The 20,765-nt window shown below is 55.2% G+C and overlaps 1 protein-coding gene across 1 annotated transcript in view; it reads left to right on the top strand.

Moving 5' to 3' along the window:
- Nucleotides 1-20,060, top strand: part of LOC138747685 (insulin-like growth factor-binding protein 4) — a 25,219-nt gene extending 5,159 nt beyond the window's left edge. Inside the window, 4 exon segments of the mRNA XM_069907174.1 lie at nucleotides 11,230-11,312; nucleotides 11,315-11,398; nucleotides 13,773-13,901; nucleotides 16,504-20,060. Coding sequence (XP_069763275.1) covers nucleotides 11,230-11,312; nucleotides 11,315-11,398; nucleotides 13,773-13,901; nucleotides 16,504-16,641 — 434 coding nt within the window. The 3' untranslated portion in view covers nucleotides 16,642-20,060.
- Nucleotides 20,061-20,765: the final 705 nt, after the last annotated feature.

Genomic DNA, 20,765 nt, shown 5'->3' with positions numbered 1-20,765 from the left:
TGTGGAAAAGCAAGTTGTGCAGTGTATGTGAAGTGTCTGCAGAGGGATATAGATGAGTTAAGTGAGTGGGCACGGGTCTGCTAGATGTGGGGTAAATGTCAGGTCATTCATTTTCAAAGGAAAAAGACTAGATCCGATCATTATTTAAACTGTGAAAGATTGTGCTGCTGTGCAGAAGGACTTGGGAGGGCTTGTGCATGAATCGCAAAAGATTGGTTTCCAGGTGCAGCAGATAATCGAGAAGGCAAAGGGAATGGTGGCCTTCCTTGCTGAGGGATTGAATTTAAGAGCAAGGAGGTTCTGCTACAACTTTAAAGGGTGCTGGTGCACAGCGGGTTGTTGCCGTGGTACCGTCTGAAGTTAAGGAGCAAATAATGAACGGCAGCCCTGGCCTTGGAACACCGCTGAATCCTCCTCCACCAGCCACACTCGTGGAGGTGCAGGGGTTGATGGTGAGGAGTCGACCCGATGAGCCACAAACCACGGCTTCAAGAGTGCGTCAAAAGACTCCTGCTCACCGAACCCCCCCCCCCCCCCCACCTCCTCCAAAGCTTTTTCCACCAACAACGGCAGGGAGTGCCAAGGAAGGCTCTCCACACCATGAGTGCAGCCTCAACAACCCGCACTTGGCGCCTGGAGTCGGATCCCTGCATCGTCCCAAGAAGTTGATCGCCCGGGAAGTTTCGTGGCGTGTGCCCCTCCGTCCAGTTGCGGTGGGATGTGGCCCCGCGAGCATCTGCGTTCTGCTGATGCTTGGGTGACTGTCTTGGAACACGGAAATCTGGAGTCGCTGGGATTGGATTGAAAGCACAGAAATGCTGCAGGGATTCAGCAGGTCCCGCAGGGTGGTGGATATCTAGCCTGTCTTTAAGGCACCTTGAAGAAGGGCTCAGACCCGAGTCGTTGCCTGTATTTTGTCTCCTGGTGAGACCTGCTGAGTTGCTGCAGCATTTCTGTGTTCTGACTTTCTCTCTTGGACCCTGTGAGCTGTGCCATTGTGGATTTGAATAGTGAAGGCTATTCTGCCTGGGAGGCGAGGTGGGGGCTGCTCCAGGACAGCTCCTCCCCGCTCCCATGTCGTTCCCCTGAAACCTAGCCTCGGGGTTCCTCTCCCTTGGGAGCGAGCCGCCCCCCCACCCCAAGCTGGGTGATCCCAGCAGCGGCTGCGTGACACCAATGCACTTGACCCCCGAGGAGAGCAAGCCTTGCTGCAGTTGCCCAAAATGAACCTTCTCGCCAGCCCTTCGCCATCCCTCCTCGGAGCCGCGCTTGAACCTGCCGCCAGCCTTTGGAATATTCCTCCTCTCCCCTCCTCCGCTGCCTCTGCTCTGGGCCGGGGTCCAATGAGTGCAGGGACTGTTCAGTGACACACAGAATCGGCAGAGTTAATGCAAGATTTCCGAACGAGTGTTTGGTTTCCAATAACATCGCAACATCTGGTTCTCATTTCTGTTTTTATATTTGGATTCTATTTATGCTGGAAGGTCAGAGTGGATCGTGGTAACCAATAATGGAGACGATCCCCAGGATTCCAAGTCTGCGCTCCCGGATATCAGGCATTCTTTGCTGCAAACGGGAGGCTAAGTCCAAACAGCCTGCAGGTTCTCAGCTAACCTGCATGTGTGCCTCGTGTTTCCTGCCGATCTTATACATAACCCTGCGATTCCGTGAAGGGAATAGCTCTTGCTATCAGCTTCCTCTCACAGCCACTCAAGTAAACTCGACACCCAGAGACCTTAAACCTCATGCGTGGTGGGTGGTGGGGGGAATCCACAGGGCGAGCGTGGCATCGTTGCATCTGATAATTCAGCATTGGACTGGATTAGATAAAGAGCAAGGATTAGAAATGGAGCGAAGTGCACCCACTCCAGGAGCTATGGTGGGAAAGTTTTAAAGAGGTTTACCCACTTTGTCCGCTCTCTTTTTGCTCTTCACCTTTCTCTCTCCTCTCCCCGCCCCACTCTCTCTCTCTCCCGCCCCACTCTCTCTCTCTCCCCGCCCCACTCTCTCTCTCCCCGCCCCACTCTCTCTCTCTCTCCCCGCCCCACTCTCTCTCTCTCCCGCCCCACTCTCTCTCTCTCCCCGCCCCACTCTCTCTCTCTCCCGCCCCACTCTCTCTCTCTCCCCGCCCACTCTCTCTCTCTCCCCGCCCCACTCTCTCTCTCTCCCCGCCCCACTCTCTCTCTCTCCCCGCCCCACTCTCTCTCTCTCCCCGCCCCACTCTCTCTCTCTCCCCGCCCACTCTCTCCTCTCCCCGCCCCACTCTCTCTCTCTCCCCGCCCCACTCTCTCTCTCTCCCGCCCCCACTCTCTCTCTCTCCCCGCCCCACTCTCTCTCTCTCCCCGCCCCACTCTCTCTCTCTCCCCCGCCCCCACTCTCTCTCTCTCCCCGCCCCACTCTCTCTCTCTCCCCGCCCCACTCTCTCTCTCTCCCCGCCCCACTCTCTCTCTCTCTCCCCGCCCCACTCTCTCTCTCTCCCCGCCCCACTCTCTCTCTCTCCCCGCCCCACTCTCTCTCTCTCTCCCGCCCCACTCTCTCTCTCTCTCCCCGCCCCACTCTCTCTCTCTCTCCTCCCCCGCCCACTCTCTCTCTCTCTCCCCCGCCCCACTCTCTCTCTCTCTCCCCGCCCCACTCTCTCTCTCTCTCCCCGCCCCACTCTCTCTCTCTCTCCCCGCCCCACTCTCTCTCTCTCTCCCCGCCCCCACTCTCTCTCTCTCTCCCCGCCCCACTCTCTCTCTCTCTCCCCGCCCCACTCTCTCTCGCCCCACTCTCTCTCTCTCTCCCCGCCCCACTCTCTCTCTCTCTCCTCCCGCCCCACTCTCTCTCTCTCTCCCCGCCCCACTCTCTCTCTCTCTCTCCCCGCCCCACTCTCTCTCTCTCTCTACCCGCCCCACTCTCTCTCTCTCTCCCCGCCCCACTCTCTCTATCTCTCCCCGCCCCACTCTCTCTATCTCTCCCCGCCCCACTCTCTCTATCTCTCCCCCGCCCCACTCTCTCTATCTCTCCCCGCCCCACTCTCTCTATCTCTCCCCGCCCCACTCTCTCTATCTCTCCCCGCCCCACTCTCTCTATCTCTCCCCGCCCCACTCTCTCTATCTCTCCCCGCCCCACTCTCTCTATCTCTCCCCGCCCCACTCTCTCTATCTCTCCCCGCCCCACTCTCTCTATCTCTCCCCGCCCCACTCTCTCTATCTCTCCCCGCCCCACTCTCTCTATCTCTCCCCGCCCCACTCTCTCTATCTCTCCCCGCCCCACTCTCTCTATCTCTCCCCGCCCCACTCTCTCTATCTCTCCCCGCCCCACTCTCTCTATCTCTCCCCGCCCCCACTCTCTCTATCTCTCCCCGCCCCACTCTCTCTATCTCTCCCCGCCCCACTCTCTCTATCTCTCCCCGCCCCACTCTCTCTATCTCTCCCCGCCCCACTCTCTCTATCTCTCCCCGCCCCACTCTCTCTATCTCTCCCCGCCCCCACTCTCTTATCTCTCCCCGCCCCACTCTCTCTATCTCTCCCCGCCCCACTCTCTCTATCTCTCCCCGCCCCACTCTCTCTATCTCTCCCCGCCCCACTCTCTCTATCTCTCCCCGCCCCACTCTCTCTATCTCTCCCCGCCCCACTCTCTCTATCTCTCCCCGCCCCACTCTCTCACTCTCTCCCCGCCCCTCTCTCACCCCGCCCCTCTCTCCCCGCCCCTCTCTCCCCGCCCCTCTCTCCCCGCCCCTCTCTCCCCGCCCCTCTCTCCCCGCCCCCTCTCTCCCCGCCCCACTCTCTCTCTATCTCTCCCCGCCCCACTCTCTCTCTATCTCTCCCCGCCCCACTCTCTCTCTATCCTCTCCCCGCCCCACTCTCTCTATCTCTCCCCGCCCCACTCTCTCTATCTCTCCCCGCCCCACTCTCTCTATCTCTCCCCGCCCCACTCTCTCTATCTCTCCCCGCCCCACCTCTCTCTATCTCTCCCCGCCCCACTCTCTCTATCTCTCCCCGCCCCACTCTCTCTATCTCTCCCCGCCCCACTCTCTCTATCTCTCCCCGCCCCACTCTCTCTATCTCTCCCCGCCCCACTCTCTCTATCTCTCCCCCGCCCCACTCTCTCTATCTCTCCCCGCCCACTCTCTCTATCTCTCCCCGCCCCACTCTCTCACTCTCTCCCCGCCCCACTCTCTCACTCTCTCCCCGCCCCACTCTCTCACTCTCTCCCCGCCCCCACTCTCTCACTCTCTCCCCGCCCCACTCTCTCACTCTCTCCCCGCCCCACTCTCTCACTCTCTCCCCGCCCCACTCTCTCACTCTCTCCCCGCCCCACTCTCTCACTCTCTCCCCCGCCCCCACTCTCCCCTCTCTCCCCGCCCCACTCTCCCTCCTCTCCCCGCCCCACTCTCCCTCTCTCCCCGCCCCACTCTCCCTCTCTCCCCGCCCCCACTCTCCCTCTCTCCCCGCCCCCACTCTCCCTCTCTCCCCGCCCCACTCTCCCTCTCTCCCCGCCCCACTCTCCCTCCTCTCCCCGCCCCACTCTCCCTCTCTCCCCGCCCCACTCTCCCTCTCTCCCCCGCCCCACTCTCCCTCTCTCCCCGCCCCCACTCTCCCTCTCTCCCCGCCCCACTCTCCCTCTCTCCCCGCCCCCACTCTCCCTCTCTCCCCGCCCCACTCTCCCTCTCTCCCCGCCCCACTCTCCCTCTCTCCCCGCCCCACTCTCCCTCTCTCCCCGCCCCCACTCTCCCTCTCTCCCCGCCCCACTCTCCCTCTCTCCCCGCCCCACTCTCCCTCTCTCCCCCGCCCCACTCTCCCTCTCTCCCCGCCCCACTCTCCCTCTCTCCCCGCCCCACTCTCCCTCTCTCCCCGCCCCACTCTCCCTCTCTCCCCGCCCCACTCTCCCTCTCTCCCCGCCCCACTCTCCCTCTCTCCCGGCCCCACTCTCCCTCTCTCCCCGCCCCACTCTCCCTCTCTCCCCGCCCCACTCTCCCTCTCTCCCCGCCCCACTCTCCCTCTCTCCCCGCCCCACTCTCCCTCTCTCCCCGCCCCACTCTCCCTCTCTCCCCCGCCCCCACTCTCCCTCTCTCCCCGCCCCACTCTCCCTCTCTCCCCGCCCCACTCTCCCTCTCTCCCCGCCCCACTCTCCCTCTCTCCCCGCCCCACTCTCCCTCTCTCCCCGCCCCCCTCTCCCTCTCTTCCCCGCCCCACCTCCCTCCCTCCCCGCCCCACTCTCCCTCTCCCCTCCCCGCCCCACTCTCCCTCTCCCCTCCCGCCCCCACCTCTCCCTCTCCCCTCCCCCGCCCCACTCTCCCTCTCCCCTCCCCGCCCCACTCTCCCTCTCCCCTCCCCGCCCCACTCTCCCTCTCCCCTCCCCGCCCCACTCTCCTCTCCCCTCCCCGCCCCACTCTCCCTCTCCCCTCCCCGCCCCACTCTCCCTCTCCCCTCCCCGCCCCACTCTCCCTCTCCCCTCCCCGCCCCACTCTCCCTCTCCCCTCCCCGCCCCACTCTCCCTCTCCCCTCCCCGCCCCACTCTCCCTCTCCCTCCCCGCCCCACTCTCCCTCTCCCCTCCCCGCCCCACTCTCCCTCTCCCCTCCCCGCCCCACTCTCCCTCTCCCCCTCCCGCCCCACTCTCCCTCTCCCCTCCCCGCCCCACTCTCCCTCTCCCCTCCCCGCCCCACTCTCCCTCTCCCCTCCCCCCCCACTCTCCCTCTCCCCTCCCCGCCCCACTCTCCCTCTCCCCTCCCGCCCCACTCTCCCTCTCCCTCCCCGCCCCACTCTCCCTCTCCCCTCCCCGCCCCACTCTCCCTCTCCCCTCCCCGCCCCACTCTCCCTCTCCCCTCCCCGCCCCACTCTCCCTCTCCCCCTCCCCGCCCCACTCTCCCTCTCCCCTCCCCGCCCCACTCTCCCTCTCCCCTCCCCGCCCCACTCTCCCTCTCCCCTCCCCGCCCCACTCTCCCTCTCCCCTCCCCGCCCCACTCTCCCTCTCCCCTCCCCGCCCCACTCTCCCTCTCCCCTCCCCGCCCCACTCTCCCTCTCCCCTCCCCGCCCCACTCTCCCTCTCCCCTCCCCGCCCCACTCTCTCCCCTCCCCCCCGCCCCACTCTCCCCTCTCCCCTCCCCGCCCCACTCTCCCTCTCCCCTCCCCGCCCCACTCTCCCTCTCCCCTCCCCCGCCCCACTCTCCCTCTCCCCTCCCCGCCCCACTCTCCCTCTCCCCTCCCCGCCCCACTCTCCCTCTCCCCTCCCCACCCACTCTCCCTCTCCCCTCCCCCACCCCACTCTCCCTCTCCCCTCCCCACCCCACTCTCCCTCTCCCCTCCCCACCCCACTCTCCCTCTCCCTCCCTCCCCACCCCACTCTCCCTCTCCCCTCCCCACCCCCACTCTCCCTCTCCCCTCCCCACCCCACTCTCCCTCTCCCCCTCCCCACCCCACTCTCCCTCTCCCCCTCCCCACCCCACTCTCCCCCTCCCCACCCCCACTCTCCCCTCCCCACCCCCACTCTCCCTCTCCCCTCCCCACTCTCCCTCTCCCCTCCCCACTCTCCCTCTCCCCTCCCCACTCTCCCTCTCCCCACCCCTCTCTCCCTCTCCCCACCCCTCTCTCCCTCTCCCCACCCCTCTCTCCCTCTCCCCACCCCACCTCTCCCTCTCCCCACCCCACTCTCTCTCTCTCTCTCTCTCTCCCCACCCCACTCTCTCTCTCTCTCTCTCTCCCCCACCCCACTCTCTCTCTCTCTCTCCCCATCCCACTCTCTCCCACCCCCTTCACTCTCTCTCACGCACTCCCTCCCTCCCACTTTCTCTCTCTCTCCCACTCACTATTCTGTCAATCAGCCTCTGTTTGGCACCAGCCATGTCCCCTATGAAAAGATGAGTTGGTGTAATGGGGGGGCTGAAATCTGATGAGCAGGGCCTGTTTGCTGTGTTGCTCCCCCACTAATGTCAGAGGTTTCTGGAATAGTTCCTTACTCTGCTTTCTTGGCAGATGAAATTGACCTTGAGTTTGCATCTGGCCATTCGGTTTGTACACAGAGGGAACCTCTGCTCTGAGGAGCAGCCATGAGGGGAGGGTGGATGTCTCTCCTCACTGAGACAGGCAGCGCCACTCGCTGACGGTGCAGTTGGTGTGAAGCCATTTCCACCCATCTGTGCTTCATTAAAAGGCAAAGCAACTGACATTAACCCCTGTTTCCCGGCTTGAGGCAGGAATATTAGTTCGGCGCCAGGTTTGATCATTATCCAGAGACCCTGTGGGGTATGTGTTTTCGATCTGTGGTCAGGGTAAAATGGGGCAGGGATGGGTGAAGGCCTCTCAGTAATCACAAGGATAGCATTGTGTGTTAATGTCTCAAAGGAAGCAAGGGTACCTCTGACATTCTCTCTCTTCCCCTCTCACCCACCTTCTCACCCCCACTCACTACTCCTCTCTCTCCCCACCCTTTCCTTACCCCATCTCACTCCCCACCTCCTTCCCCCACCCCTCTGCATTTCATCCCACTCCTCCACCAATCCCTTTTTCTCTCCCACCACCTCCCCCCCAACCCTCCATCAGTCCACTCCCTCCCACCCTCTCTCCCCCTCCCCACTCTTTCTTCCCTCACCCTCTTCCTTCCCCCTCCCTCCAACCATTGCCAACCCCCTTCCCGTACCCCTCTCCCCCTCCGTCCCAAGGCTCAGAGCTTCCTGGAGGTCGGTGGGCATGTCTTCACTGAAACTCTGGGTGCATTCTTTAAACCATTCCCTCCAACCACCTACTAATCACTTCCCCTGACATGGAGTTACAGTGTGGAGAAAAGCTCCTTGGCCCACCTACTCACTTGCCTGGAACCAAGACAGATTGGGTGGATAGGTAAGGATGCAAGTGGAAAAGGTGTTGGTGGCTCAGAAACATCTGTACACAACTCACTGAAAACTAATGTGCAGTTCGGAAAGCAAAAGGTGTGTTAATGTCCATATCTCTCAACCTCTTTGTATGTATGTGACCAAATTACTTTTAATTGTCCCAACCTCTGCCACTTTCTCTGACAGCCTGTTTCCAACCATCCACCAAGCCCAGTTTCCCCTTTAAATCTTTTTCCTCTGGTCTTAATCCTATGCACTCCAGTTTTAGACCCCCCTTCCCTGGGGAAAAGACTCCTGACTATCTACCCTATCTATGTTCTTCATGACTTTATAACCTCTTTTCCCCCCCCCCCCCATCCCCTTCAGATCACTCTTCAGCCTCTTCATTCCTATGAAAATTACTCCAGTCAATCTAATCTCTGCTTGAAAGTAAAGGTTCCCATTCCATGAACGATCCTGGTGAAACATGGACGTCTGCAGATGCTGCGATTGTGGTAAATGCTGGAGGAGCTCAGCAGGTCTCGCAGTATCCAAAGGAGGTAAAGATGTAAAACAGGCCTGGGCCTGAGCCCCCCTTTTAAGGTGTGAGCAAAATTCAGGCAAGCCCCCAAATATAGAGGCTGGGGGGCAAGAGGGCAGGGGGAGACCATATTGGACATGGATAGAAGGACAAGAGGTGAGAATAGATTGGGGGAATGGATTGAATGCAGAACTGAAGGAAAAAGAGACATAGGGATGGGATGGAGGGGTTGGGCTAACAGAAACCGGAGAAGTCAATATTAATGCCATTCCGGTTGGAGGAATATGGAATATGAGCTGTTTATCCACCAATTTGCAGGTGGGCCTCAGTTTGGCCGTGTCCAGGACCATGACCTTGGATGTCAGCAAGGGAATGGGGCTCAGAATTGAAATGATTAGCCACTGGGAGATCACCACTATTGTAGTGGACAGAACAAATGTATTCAATGAAGCGATCTCCTAGGTCCACATCGAGCATCTCCGATGTAGGGGAGACCACCAGATGCAGTAGATGACCCCTGCAGATTCACAAATGAAGCGTTTCTTCACTTGGAAGGACTGTTTTGGTGGTGAGAAAGGAGGTGTGGGCGCAAGTATAGCATTTCCTGTGGACACAGGGGTAGGTGCCAAGGGGAAGATTGGTTGGGGAGGAAGGAGTGGACCCTGCGGAAGGTGGAGAGAGGACGAGAGGGGAATATCTGTCTGGAGGTGGGATCACGTAGTAGCCGGAGGAAATTATGGAGAATGATATGCTGGATGTGGTGGCTAGCAGAGTGGTAGGTGAGGATAAGGGGAATCCTGTCCTTGTGCTTGGGGGAAGGAGGGGGGTCAGGGCAGATGGGCGGGTAATGGAGGAAGTGCGGGTAAGAGATGAATTGATGGTGGTAGAAGGGAAGCCAGGTCCTTTAAAGGAGGAGGACATCTCTGATAGGGCAAGGAAGTCCTCATCCTGGGAGCAGGTGCGATTGAAACGGAGAAATTGCTAGAAAGGTATGGAATCCTTTCGGGGAACAGGATGGGAAGAAGTTGAGGCAGCTGTTAGAGTTGGTGGGTATGTAGAAAAGTGCCTTAACAGCCAACAGAAAGCTATTGAGCAAAAAACCAACCTGCTGTATGAACTAAGAGGTTGGGGGCACGGAGAAAAGGAATGGTCGAGGCCCATATTGAAAAAGATTTTTTCTCCCAGGGATGATACTCGGCCCGAAAGTCCCTCCAGCAGATTCCAGCGTCTGCAGTCTCTCGTGAGTCCTGAAATGTAATGAGATTCTGGGGAAGACCATTAACTGTCCGTTCTGCCACACAGCATTGCTTCCGTGCTAAACCCAGTCTCTAGAGGACAGAGAACATGATCTCCTTTGGGGAGAGCACTAAGTTTGCTCAACCAAAGAGAGGAACCAAAGAGTTAATTTTCTTGAAGGACTGGGCGCTGTAAAACAGTTCTCCTGGACAAGGACACAACTTGCTTTAACAATGCAGCCCTTGACAGATTTTACTGGCGATTGTTGGAATACGTGACTGATTCCATCTCCGCTCCCGGACGTTGGTGTATTTTTGGACTTGGATGTGACTGGCTACACTGGGAGCTGGCATGGTACGAATCCTCTCACCTCCTCTCGTCTCTGCAAGTGAGTGAGTGAAGGGGAGGAGAGGGCCAGGAAGTTCTCCTGCGCACAGTCCAGGCCTTAACCCTTTTTTCTCTCCTTTACTCAGCTTTCTCCTCCAGTGGAAATTAAGAAACACCATTAAGATTCCTTTATTGTCATGTAATATTAGACAAATTTGTCTTCTGTCTGCTGTAAGGCAGACAAAGAGTGGCTATTAGCATTGTCTGGCATCCCTTACAGGAAGAGAGAAAGAGAAGCGAGAGAGAGTCCCTTTAGTCACTGAGTGTCCATGGATGTCCCCTCAGCCCTCCCACAACCTCTGCAGCTGCACAGACCCCCGTTCAATCCATCGGCAACAGATCCAAACCTCCAACATGATCAGGAAGCCTCCAGCCCTGAAGGCCCTTCAGGAGCCCTTCTTGCCCTCAAATTCCAGTTCCAATGCCTGGTTCCCATGAGCCAGCCTCCAGCAGCCCGCAGCCCATGTGGATCCCCCAACCACTGAGCTTCTTGCTAGTCCGCCGCTGTGGACACCGTCCTATAGGTCCATCTTTTCCTCAACGAGGGGGTTAGAGAGGGGGCGTGGTATTCTCTTCGATTCTGATGCCCTGTGCAGATTCACTGCTCCCAAGACTCCGAAACCCTTCATGGCTGTGAATGAGCACAGGCCCCACCATCTTGGGTGCAGACCTGTGGATGAAGGGTTTTACATTTTAAAAACACCATCGGCTCCTCCATCAGGCCATTTAATGGCTGAATGGAGCTGATGGCATTAAGGCCGGGCAGTTGAACCCTCTGGAGCAGCGCTGTGTCTCCTCTTATTATTCTCTACGGATCCCCACCGGTGGCAGCTTTATTACAGCATTTCTGGCTGCCCTGCCATTTATTTCCTTCTGTTTTATTGTTATTTCCTCTCTGACCCCACTCCCCCACCCCCCATGAGCTCTAGGGTTGGGATTCGCACTACAGACTCAACGGTAGAAGAGCATCCATCCATGGTGCTAACCTGATAATCCCAACCTTTCTCCTCCCTGCATTACATTATTGTAGTTGCCCTGGATCAATGAGATTGAGGCTTTCCTTGTCACACTGTAGTTTGTGCACCACTTTTAACTGTGTGAATTCAATGGGGAGATCAACCCCATTGAAACTCTTTGGTGAACAGGACTGGTGACAGGAATAGCAATCCTGAACAGTTTATTCACGTGAAACTGGGGTCACCATCCTCCCAAGGGGTGTCTCATCAAGATGATTGGTTGGCAGGTGCTGGACTTTGAGTCTCCCTGTTCCTACAGAAGCTGAAGATTACTGGAGCTGGAACAGGCTGAGGGTCCTCACATCCCCTGCCACACCTATGACAAGAAATGCATCTCCAAGCACTTGGCCCGGATTCGTGAAAAAGCACACAATAACGGCAGATCAAAGAACGCCCACAATCACATCCGTGACGAGCCTCGCATAAAGGTGAGATTGGTGAAAGATGCTCTGAGTCAATGCAGCCCCCTCAGTCCACAGACCCAGGATGGTCCTGATGCTCGTTCAGGGACAAGTAACAGCAGCCCCCTTCTTCCCCTTCTCCAGCGGCAGGCACTGATCTGCAGTACAGCTTGGGTGAAAGATTGCAGAGAATGTGATGTGGGAAGGGGTGGATTACAGAAGAGTGGCTGTTTGCCTGCACTTACTTCTCCCTCCAAGCTTTCCTGCTCACCTCACTCTCTGCCTCATCCCTGCCCCAATCAATTCTATTTTTTTTAAATTTAGACATACAGCAATCTCCCTCCCTCACCTTTTGGCCCATGAGCCCAATTAACCTACAAGCTCCCCATATGTTTTGAAGAGTGGGAGGAAACTGGATCACCTAGAGGATCAGGGAGAACATACCAACAGATCGTGCTCGATTCGAATTTGGGCCACTGTAATAGAGTGCTGAACCAACCATGTTGCCTTATCCCCACATTAATTGTAGATGTACCCCTCCCAACATTTAAGCCCGTGATATTCTGTGACCCATTCTTGTTAGTTTTCTTGCATAATTCATGTTGCCATGTCCCAATCCTCAGTAAAACCTCCCACCAAACTCCTGCATAGCCACCCTTTGATACCACCTTTGGTCACCTGCACGTGTCTGTCCTTCCTGCAGCTGTGGATTGTCCAGCTGGAGATGCTCAGCGGGTCAAACCGTGCCCTTTATGTAGCAAAGGCAGAGATACATAACTGAAGTTTGGGGCTTGAGCCCTTCAAGTATGAGAAAAAATGCCGGTGAGCGTCTGAACAAAAGAGTGGGGTGGCAGGGCAGGTTATGATGGTTGTAAAGGGAGGGAGGGGACTGTAGCACTGAGCGGGAAGGGAGGTGGAAAGGTAGGGCTTTTGTGTCGGTAAAAGAACTGTAAGGCAGGAAATGGGGGAGGGGATAGAAAAGGCGAGCAGGTTTAATGGAAAGCAGTGAAGTCAATGTTCATGTCATCTGGCTGGAGGGTGGCCAGCCAGAAAATAAGGTGTTGTTCCTCCAGTCTGTGGGTGGTCAGGATGGGACAGTACATGTGAGCTGGGAGTGTGGCCCAGAATTGGCTACTGGGAGTTCACTGTGGTAGCGGACGGAGAGGGGGTACTGAGCAAAGCGATCTCTCAGTCTGCAACCGATAAGGACACGGTCGGTATAAACACAGGTCTGGGTCTCGGAGCTCAGCTCCCATTGCCAAGGGAGATGCTCACCTTCTCTCACCTTCCTTCCAGTTCCTTTGCTTTATCCAGCAGGTCACTGGTGCCAGGAAGCAGATGTGTCTACATCTTGCCTGTGTTTCTTCCATGGTGGAATGTTAGTGAGCTGCTTTTAGCAGCAGAGAACCTGGTAAATACCCTGTACCTTGTTGTAATAAAAACACAATGCTGGTAAAACTCAGCTGATCAGATAGCGCACATATAGCATAACCAATGTTTAGGGCCTGAGCCCTTCATCAAGGTATGAACAAAATGTCGGCAGGTGCCCAAACCAAATAGTGGGGGAGGAGGACCGTTCCCTCCGTGACTCCCTCATCCCTGTCCACCAATCACCTCCTAGGCACCATTTCCTGCGGCTGGAGGTGCCACACTTGTGCCCCCACCTCCTCGCTCACCACCAATCTGGGCCCCAAATGGTCCTTTCAAGTGAATCAACACTTGTGAATCTGCAGGAGTCGTCTACTGCATCCAGTGCTCCTGATATGGCCTTCTCTCCAATGGAGAGAAAGGACGCAAACAGAGAGATTGCTTTGCTGAGCACCCCACTCTCATGCCAGCATGTCTGTCCATGGCTTCATTCATTGCCAAACTAAGAATCCCCATAAATTGGGGGAGCAGCACCTAATATTCTGCCTGGGCACTCTCCAGGTGGGCAGCTTCAACATTGACTTCTCTGTTTCTAGTAGCCCGTTCTCCTCTCTTCCCATCCCTCTGGCTTCTTTCTCCAGCTCACCACCCTCTTCTTTCACACAGCCATCCCCCCTCCCCCTGCTCGCTGGTGTGCCCTCCCTCCCTTATCCACCTATTACCTCCTGCCTCCTCTCCCACCATTCTGTTTGTACACCTGCTACATTTTGCTCATACCTTAATGAAGGGATCAAGCCCAAAACATTGGTTCTGTATATTTCTCTTTGCTACATAAAGGACACTGTTTGTCCTGCTGAATTTCTCCAGTGTTGCGTTTTTACTTCAATCACGGTGGTTGCAAACTTTCGCGCTTTGTAAAGTACCTCTGCTCTGGGAGACTCAACTGATGATAACTGAGTTTTATTTTACTTGGGACTTCCTGGTGAATTAATAGTGATCCAGTACTCTAACTGCTGGTCTTGCCTGTCTTCAGGGTCCGTGCCAAGGTGAGCTCCAGCGTGCACTCGAGAGATTTGCCAAACTGCTCAGACAGACAAATGGGAGTTTCTATCATATTCCCATCCCTAACTGTGACCGGAAAGGATTTTATCACCCAAAGCAGGTACTTATTCATCTTCAGTTATTGCTAAATGGAGCAGAGATAATTCGGTTTAACTCAGATCTAGCTCATAGATGTTGCCAGCCAAAGATGAGAGACCATTGTTTAACACTTCCACATGCAGGCACAAGTCGTTTTATTAGTGGCCAAGATTTGGCCAGATTGGATGCAAAAGAAACTGCAAACGGTGGAAGCCAAAGCAAAAACCAAACTGCCTGTCAATGCTTCACTTTGAGCCCCTGTATCTGCCTGAGTGTGGAGAAAAGATAGCCAGGGTAAAGGGCAGGGGGAGTTGGACCCAAAAGAGGAGGGGATCAGTGATTTGGGGGGGGGCACAGAGGTCTGTGTGGGTGATGGGCAGAAAGAGTAACGGGGGCTGGGGGTGGTTTGGAAGGAAGAGTATGTGAGAGGATGTCAATGAGTCGAGTGGGGAGGGTGGGGTGAAACTGGAGAACTTGCTATTCATGCTGCTAGATTGTTGGTGACCCAGGCTCTTCCACTAATTTGTGGCTGTCCTTGCCCTGGCAGCAAAGAGGTTGGTGTGGGAATTGGGTGGGGAGAGTTAACATGTCTGGCACCAGGTCTGCGTCGTTCTCACCAATGTAGAGGAGGCCAAGCTGGCAGGACTGAGGTTGGAGGTGAGTGCGTCAGCTGGAAGGGCTGATAGGTCCCTGGATGGTGATGAGGGAGGAGATGTTGCAGTTGCAGAGGAATGTGGTGGGGTCAGATGGGGAGGAAGTCCCGGAAAGAGGTCCCTGTGGAAAGCAGGAAGTGATGACTTGAGAAATGTGGGAGAGTGATATGCTGAATGCGAAGGCTGGAGGGGTGGGTGAGGATGAAGGAATTCCACTGTCCTGTGTAGGGAGAGGTGGGGAAGACCTGTTCAAGCAATAGAGGAGATGCGAGAGAGGGCTCACATTTTCTGGAGGAGAATAGTTTGGATGTGCTGGAGTGGAAGGCCTCATCTTGAGAACAGGACCCAGAGTAGGGGGGGGGCGGGGGGAAGGGAGGAGGGAGGTGGAGGTGACGCTGGTGGGTCCTGAGTTGGGGACAGAGTTTCAGGGAGGTATGGGATGCAGTCAAAGGGAATTGGAGGGTAGGGTTGAAGTTTGTTGTGAGACAACTCCCTCTACTGCCTCAGTAAATGCTCCCAGAGTCCAGGCTAGGTACAGAGTAAATCTCCCTCCACAGAATTTATTCAGGTATAAAAATGGGTGAGATGCAACATCCCCTTCTGTGTTCCACACTAGGTCAGTTCTTTCTGCCCAATCTGCACAACTCTCCATGTCCTCCCCTTCGCATTGCATCCCCTGCTGTTCCCACCCTAGCGGGCCCCTCTCCTCGGCTGCCCTCTACTTCACACAGGGGACCAGACCTGCACTGGAGGGAGGGTGCTGCACAAAACAGCCCTGTGCAACAGGTTTCTAAATCAGTTTGCGGACTCCCAGGCAAGCTGCCATTTCTGCAACCTTGAAGAGTCTCAGTTACAGGGTAGTAGATTTAGGATGCAAATGAGGTGTGGGCAGAAGGTGGTGAACCTGTGGAATTCATTGCCCATTGAAGCTGTGGAGGCAACCTCAGTGAATATATTTAAGACAAAGTTGGAGAGCAGGCGAATTGAGGGATGTGGGGAAAAGGCAGGTAGGTGGAGATGAGCCTACCATCAGATCAACCATGATCTCATTGAATGGTGGAGCAGGTTCGACAGGCCAGGTGGCCGACTACTGCTCCAATTTCTTCTGTTCTTAACATGGAGTGCAAGGGGTTGTGGCTTCTCTGAATGAGGTGCTCCTGGTGCTGGTTAAAGCCCCATGAGAGGGAGAAGGGTCCTGATCAGTCTGTTCCTGCACCTTGCCTTAGTGGCATTCGCAGTCCCAGGCATTGAGATCTCAGGGAGGTCCACCCCATCAATGCTAACTCTGCCAAGGTTGTGTCCGTACCTAGGAGCACATGGTCTGCTGGCTCACTGGACCTTCCAGGAATGGAGTGGACCACAGGAGCTGGGGTGTATTCCGGACATGGATGGGAAGCATCATGGAAGGGTCAAATACAAAAGGAAGTTCCCTCTGTACTGACCCCTCTCAGAAGAGCCAAGGTGAGGATTAGAGCAGTGGCGCCACGAAGGTTGGTGTGCGGTATCTCATGGTGTCAACCCCCTCCAATGGAAAAAGCAGCGCATGCTTGTTGCGGTTGCTGACAAAACCCCGTGATTCGAAGCGTCATTGTAATTGGGTAATAATGACAGCTTTGACCAGAGCACGTTAGAAGGTTCAAAAAGTAAATTAGCATCAAGTTTTAGCCTTGTAGGGATATTGATACATGGAAGCTGGGCTTACAAAAAAATGTTTTTGTTGTTATATCTAACTACAGGGATATTTTTGTAATAAATAATAAATTTATACTGAAACACTGCACAAAAAGTTTAGACAGTCATTGTGGTGTCACCCTCTCTGATGGTGTTACCCGGTGTGGTCTGCACCCCCCCCCCTAGTGATTCCAGTTGATTGGAGCCCCCACCTGGAGTTTCTGCAACAGACTGCGGTAGTGTGGGGCACTGAGGGGTGTGGGGGTTGACCTCCATTCATTGACTGTGCCTCTCCCACAGTGTCACCCATCGATGGACGGGCAACGGGGCAAGTGCTGGTGCGTGGATACAAAGACGGGGGTGCAACTCCTGGGCTCTCCGGAACTGCAGGGAGATGTGGACTGCCATCAGTTCTTCAAGGGGCAGGCGCCTCATTGAGGAAATGACAAGTGGGGCTCTGCAGCCTCAAGAACCTTCAATCTCTGGCAAGCAAATGCAAGTTTGTGTTGGTGCTGTCTTTGCAGAGTGACGGGGCGGTGATGTGGGTGGCCATCAGAGTCCTTGCTCCCTGCTGTCCTGTGGTTGCCTTGCCTTTCTCCTTTGATGTTTCGGACCACCATCTCCTCTCCCTCGTTCCTGTGGATTTGCCTCATTCCAAGCTGTTCACAAATTTATGGGCCCTCAATTCTCTGTCAGAGTAATCGGCCTCTTGGCCAGGAGGTGGGGGGGGGGAGGTTGAGGTGGGGAGACCAATACGAGAAGGACTGGCCACTTCCTCTGTTAGACATGGTTCTTCAGTAGCCCTGGGTAGTGTACATCTCCTGTAGGAGGGAGAGCCCTCCTTCCTTCCTTCATATGGGCAGAGGGCCCATATGACTGCAGGTTTGGCAGACGATACACCTTGGTGAAAGGGTAACATTTGCCTCCCTGTATTGAGGTTTCTTCACCCTCCAACTCTCCGGATACATGTGAACTCATTGGTGGCAGAACACATGCCACGGTCTGGCTGGGCACCAGTCTAGGCAGGGGAGGCAGTGTAGTCACAAACTGAGACCACGGGATGGGGAACATGGACTCCGTCCTCAGGACAGGAAACACGGACTGACCACGGGGCCAGTGGACACCGACACCAACCATGGGATGGCAAACCACGAACACTTGCCACAGGACAGATAACATGGACACTGACCACAGGACGGGGAAAGGGGACTGACCACAGGATGGGGAACACGGACTAACCATGAGACTCAACCCAGCATCTGCATATTTTCTTGTTTACCCCAGTTCCTGAATTGGTGCTTTTTAGTTTTTGGGGTGAAGGGGGAAGATTCTGCACGCCGCCCATTCCCCATGTTATTTTCCACACCTCGTTCATGCCCTCTTCAGTTCCCAAGAGAACACCCCAGCTGCTCCAGTCTCCTCTTTTCTGAACTGCTCCATCCCTCTATGCCCTGGGGAATCTCCTCTGCACCCTCTCCAGTGCTGTCACACTACTCCGATGGTCTGCGAGCTGCAACTCCAGCTGAGGTCTGAATGACATTGGTGCATAACCTCTCTGCTCCTAATTAATTCCCAACTAATGAAGGCTGATATCCCATCTGCTTTCCCAACCAGGTCATCTACCTGCTCAGCCACCTTCAAGGGTGTTTGGATCTGCACAACAATGTCCATCTGTTCCCCAATACTCGCAAGGACTCCACCATTCACAGCCGATATTAATCCACATATTTATCGGGATTAAACTCCATCTGCCATTTCTCTGCCTTTATTTTCCGCTGGTCTTTCTCCTGCTGTACCCTTTGACAAACCCTCACTGCCCACTGCTTCGTGAGTTCCTGGAGCTGTACTGTGAGGGTGCGTGATGTCTCGACCAGCCATTCTCAATGGGGACCAAATACCACCCCTGACCTCCCCAGAGAGGGGCTGTAGTCCATTTAATGTGGTGGGGGGGGGGGCCATGGGCTGCAATCATAAAATATTTTTTATGTAGTTGGTAGAAATACCTAAGAAACCAACTAAACTTGACTGGTTCACAGGGAATGGGGCCTATAAAATTTGAACAGAGACCTAAGGGGGCCATAGACAAGTAAAGTTTGAGAATGGCTGGTGTAGATGGAATTCCACCAAACAGCTTCAAAAATGCATGTGCTCCTGATCCAATGTTCTCCACAGTGATTCCACTTGTGGGGATAAGGGGGCTGGTCTGGTTAACCTCTCCCATGGAACAAGCAGTTCTACCGCATAGACCTCAGGGCTGCGGTGGGCAAAGGAACAGGGAGGCTGTGGAAAGGTTTCAACCCCCTGACCCAGTAACACTGCTGAGAAGATCCATCCTGGAAGCTCATAGAGGGCACTGGTTTGTACTTATCCTGTTCTCAAACAGAGGGATATTATGACAAGGAGGCAGTGGGATGGGTTGGAAAAATACAGCATTAAAACAACAGGCCAAGTGGCATCTGCTGGGCAATGGTTACACAATCCCTTCTGTGAGTTAGCAACTGGATTCCTGGGGTGTGTTCACTGGGATAACATTGGGATGGGAGCCAACGTCCTGAAGCAGTGGAAGTCAGCAGAAGCCAAAGATAGAGGACATGCTTGAAACACTCAGCTGGGCAGGCAGTTTCAGCTTGAAGGGTCAGACCCAAGGTTGGCTTGGAACACCAACTCCTTTCCCAATGGCTGCCTGACCAGCTGAGGGCTTGAAGGCAGGGAATTCTGGAGCTCGGGATCCTGTAACTCCCACAGGAAGACTAAGGATAGAGTGCAACGGGCCTAATCAGAGGAGTGTGGCTGTATCACAGGGAAACAGGCCCAGAGGAGAGACAGCAGGACCAAGGTGGGGGTTGGAAGCAGTGAGCCTCAGATACTTTGGGACCTGGGACAATGCAATAGTTCAGTAATGTGGTTTGCACATAGTATTCTGCAGACAGGGCAGAATCCAGACTTTTCCATAACACCATCAGATATTGGAGCAGAAGGCCATTCGACCTGTCAAGTCTGCTCAGCAATTCCATTATGTGCTGATCCATTCTCCCACTCAGCCTGGCCTTCTCCTGATAATCTTTGATGCCCTGACTATTCAGATGGCTTTGTCAATGGGAATGTTATTAACTGAATACCCAGAGCTGTGATTCCAAAAACCTGAACTATATTGGAGAATAAAGGCTGGGTGATGTGTGAGCTACATTGCTGGACCCCACGTGACTGTACCCTGCATTGTTTATCTCTTTGTCGCTGGACCCTGCATGGAGTACAGAGCTCAGAGAACCCTGACCTGTGGCAGGTCAACAAGAGTCAGCATACGACTTGAACATCTCCAGTGCTTGGAACTGAACAACTGCAGCTGAATGCAAGATCATGCAGAACTGCCCTGCATCATCTCTGATCTGATTCAGACCAATGCCATTGCCTGTCCCACAACCTGACCAAAGAAAATCCTTTCTAGTTCTTTATCTCCAATCAGAACTGTGAACTGGGGAACCTTATCCCCCCAGAGGGTGTTGAATCTTTGGAACTTGATGTTCCTGAGCTCTGTGGAGGATTGGTCCCTGAGTGTTGAAAAGGATGATGACACGGAAGTCTGCAGACACCGTGGTTGAAGTAAAAGCACAACACTGGAGAAATTCAGCAGATCAAACATTGTACATTATCTTCTTTCTTTGGCTTGGCTTCGCGGACGAAGATTTATGGAGGGGGTAAAAAGTCCACGTCAGCTGCAGGCTTGTTTGTGGCTGACAAGTCCGATGCGGGACAGGCAGACACGATTGCAGCGGTTGCTGGGGAAAATTGGTGGGTTGGGGTTGGGTGTTGGGTTTTTCCTCCTTTGCCTTTTGTCAGTGAGGTGGGCTCTGCGGTCTTCTTCAAAGGAGGTTGCTGCCCGCCAAACTGTGAGGCGCCAAGATGCACGGTTTGAGGCGTTATCAGCCCACTGGCGGTGGTCAATGTGGCAGGCACCAAGAGATTTCTTTAGGCAGTCCTTGTACCTTTTCTTTGGTGCACCTCTGTCACGGTGGCCAGTGGAGAGCTCGCCATATAACACGATCTTGGGAAGGCGATGGTCCTCCATTCTGGAGACGTGACCCATCCAGCGCAGCTGGATCTTCAGCAGCGTGGACTCGATGCTGTCGACCTCTGCCATCTCGAGTACTTTGACGTTAGGGATGTAAGCGCTCCAATGGATGTTGAGGATGGAGCGGAGACAACGCTGGTGGAAGCGTTCTAGGAGCCGTAGGTGGTGCCGGTAGAGGACCCATGATTCGGAGCCGAACAGGAGTGTGGGTATGACAACGGCTCTGTATACGCTTATCTTTGTGAGGTTTTTCAGTTGGTTGTTTTTCCAGACTCTTTTGTGTAGTCTTCCAAAGGCGCTATTTGCCTTGGCGAGTCTGTTGTCTATCTCATTGTCGATCCTTGCATCTGATGAAATGGTGCAGCCGAGATAGGTAAACTGGTTGACCGTTTTGAGTTTTGTGTGCCCGATGGAGATGTGGGGGGGCTGGTAATCATGGTGGGGAGCTGGCTGATGGAGGACCTCAGTTTTCTTCAGGCTGACTTCCAGGCCA

The sequence above is a fragment of the Narcine bancroftii genome, chromosome 12 (assembly GCF_036971445.1).
Source record: "Narcine bancroftii isolate sNarBan1 chromosome 12, sNarBan1.hap1, whole genome shotgun sequence".
Lineage (NCBI taxonomy): Eukaryota > Metazoa > Chordata > Chondrichthyes > Torpediniformes > Narcinidae > Narcine > Narcine bancroftii.
The sequence above is the reverse complement of the archived record's forward strand: the minus strand, read 5'-3'. Positions and strand labels throughout refer to the sequence as shown.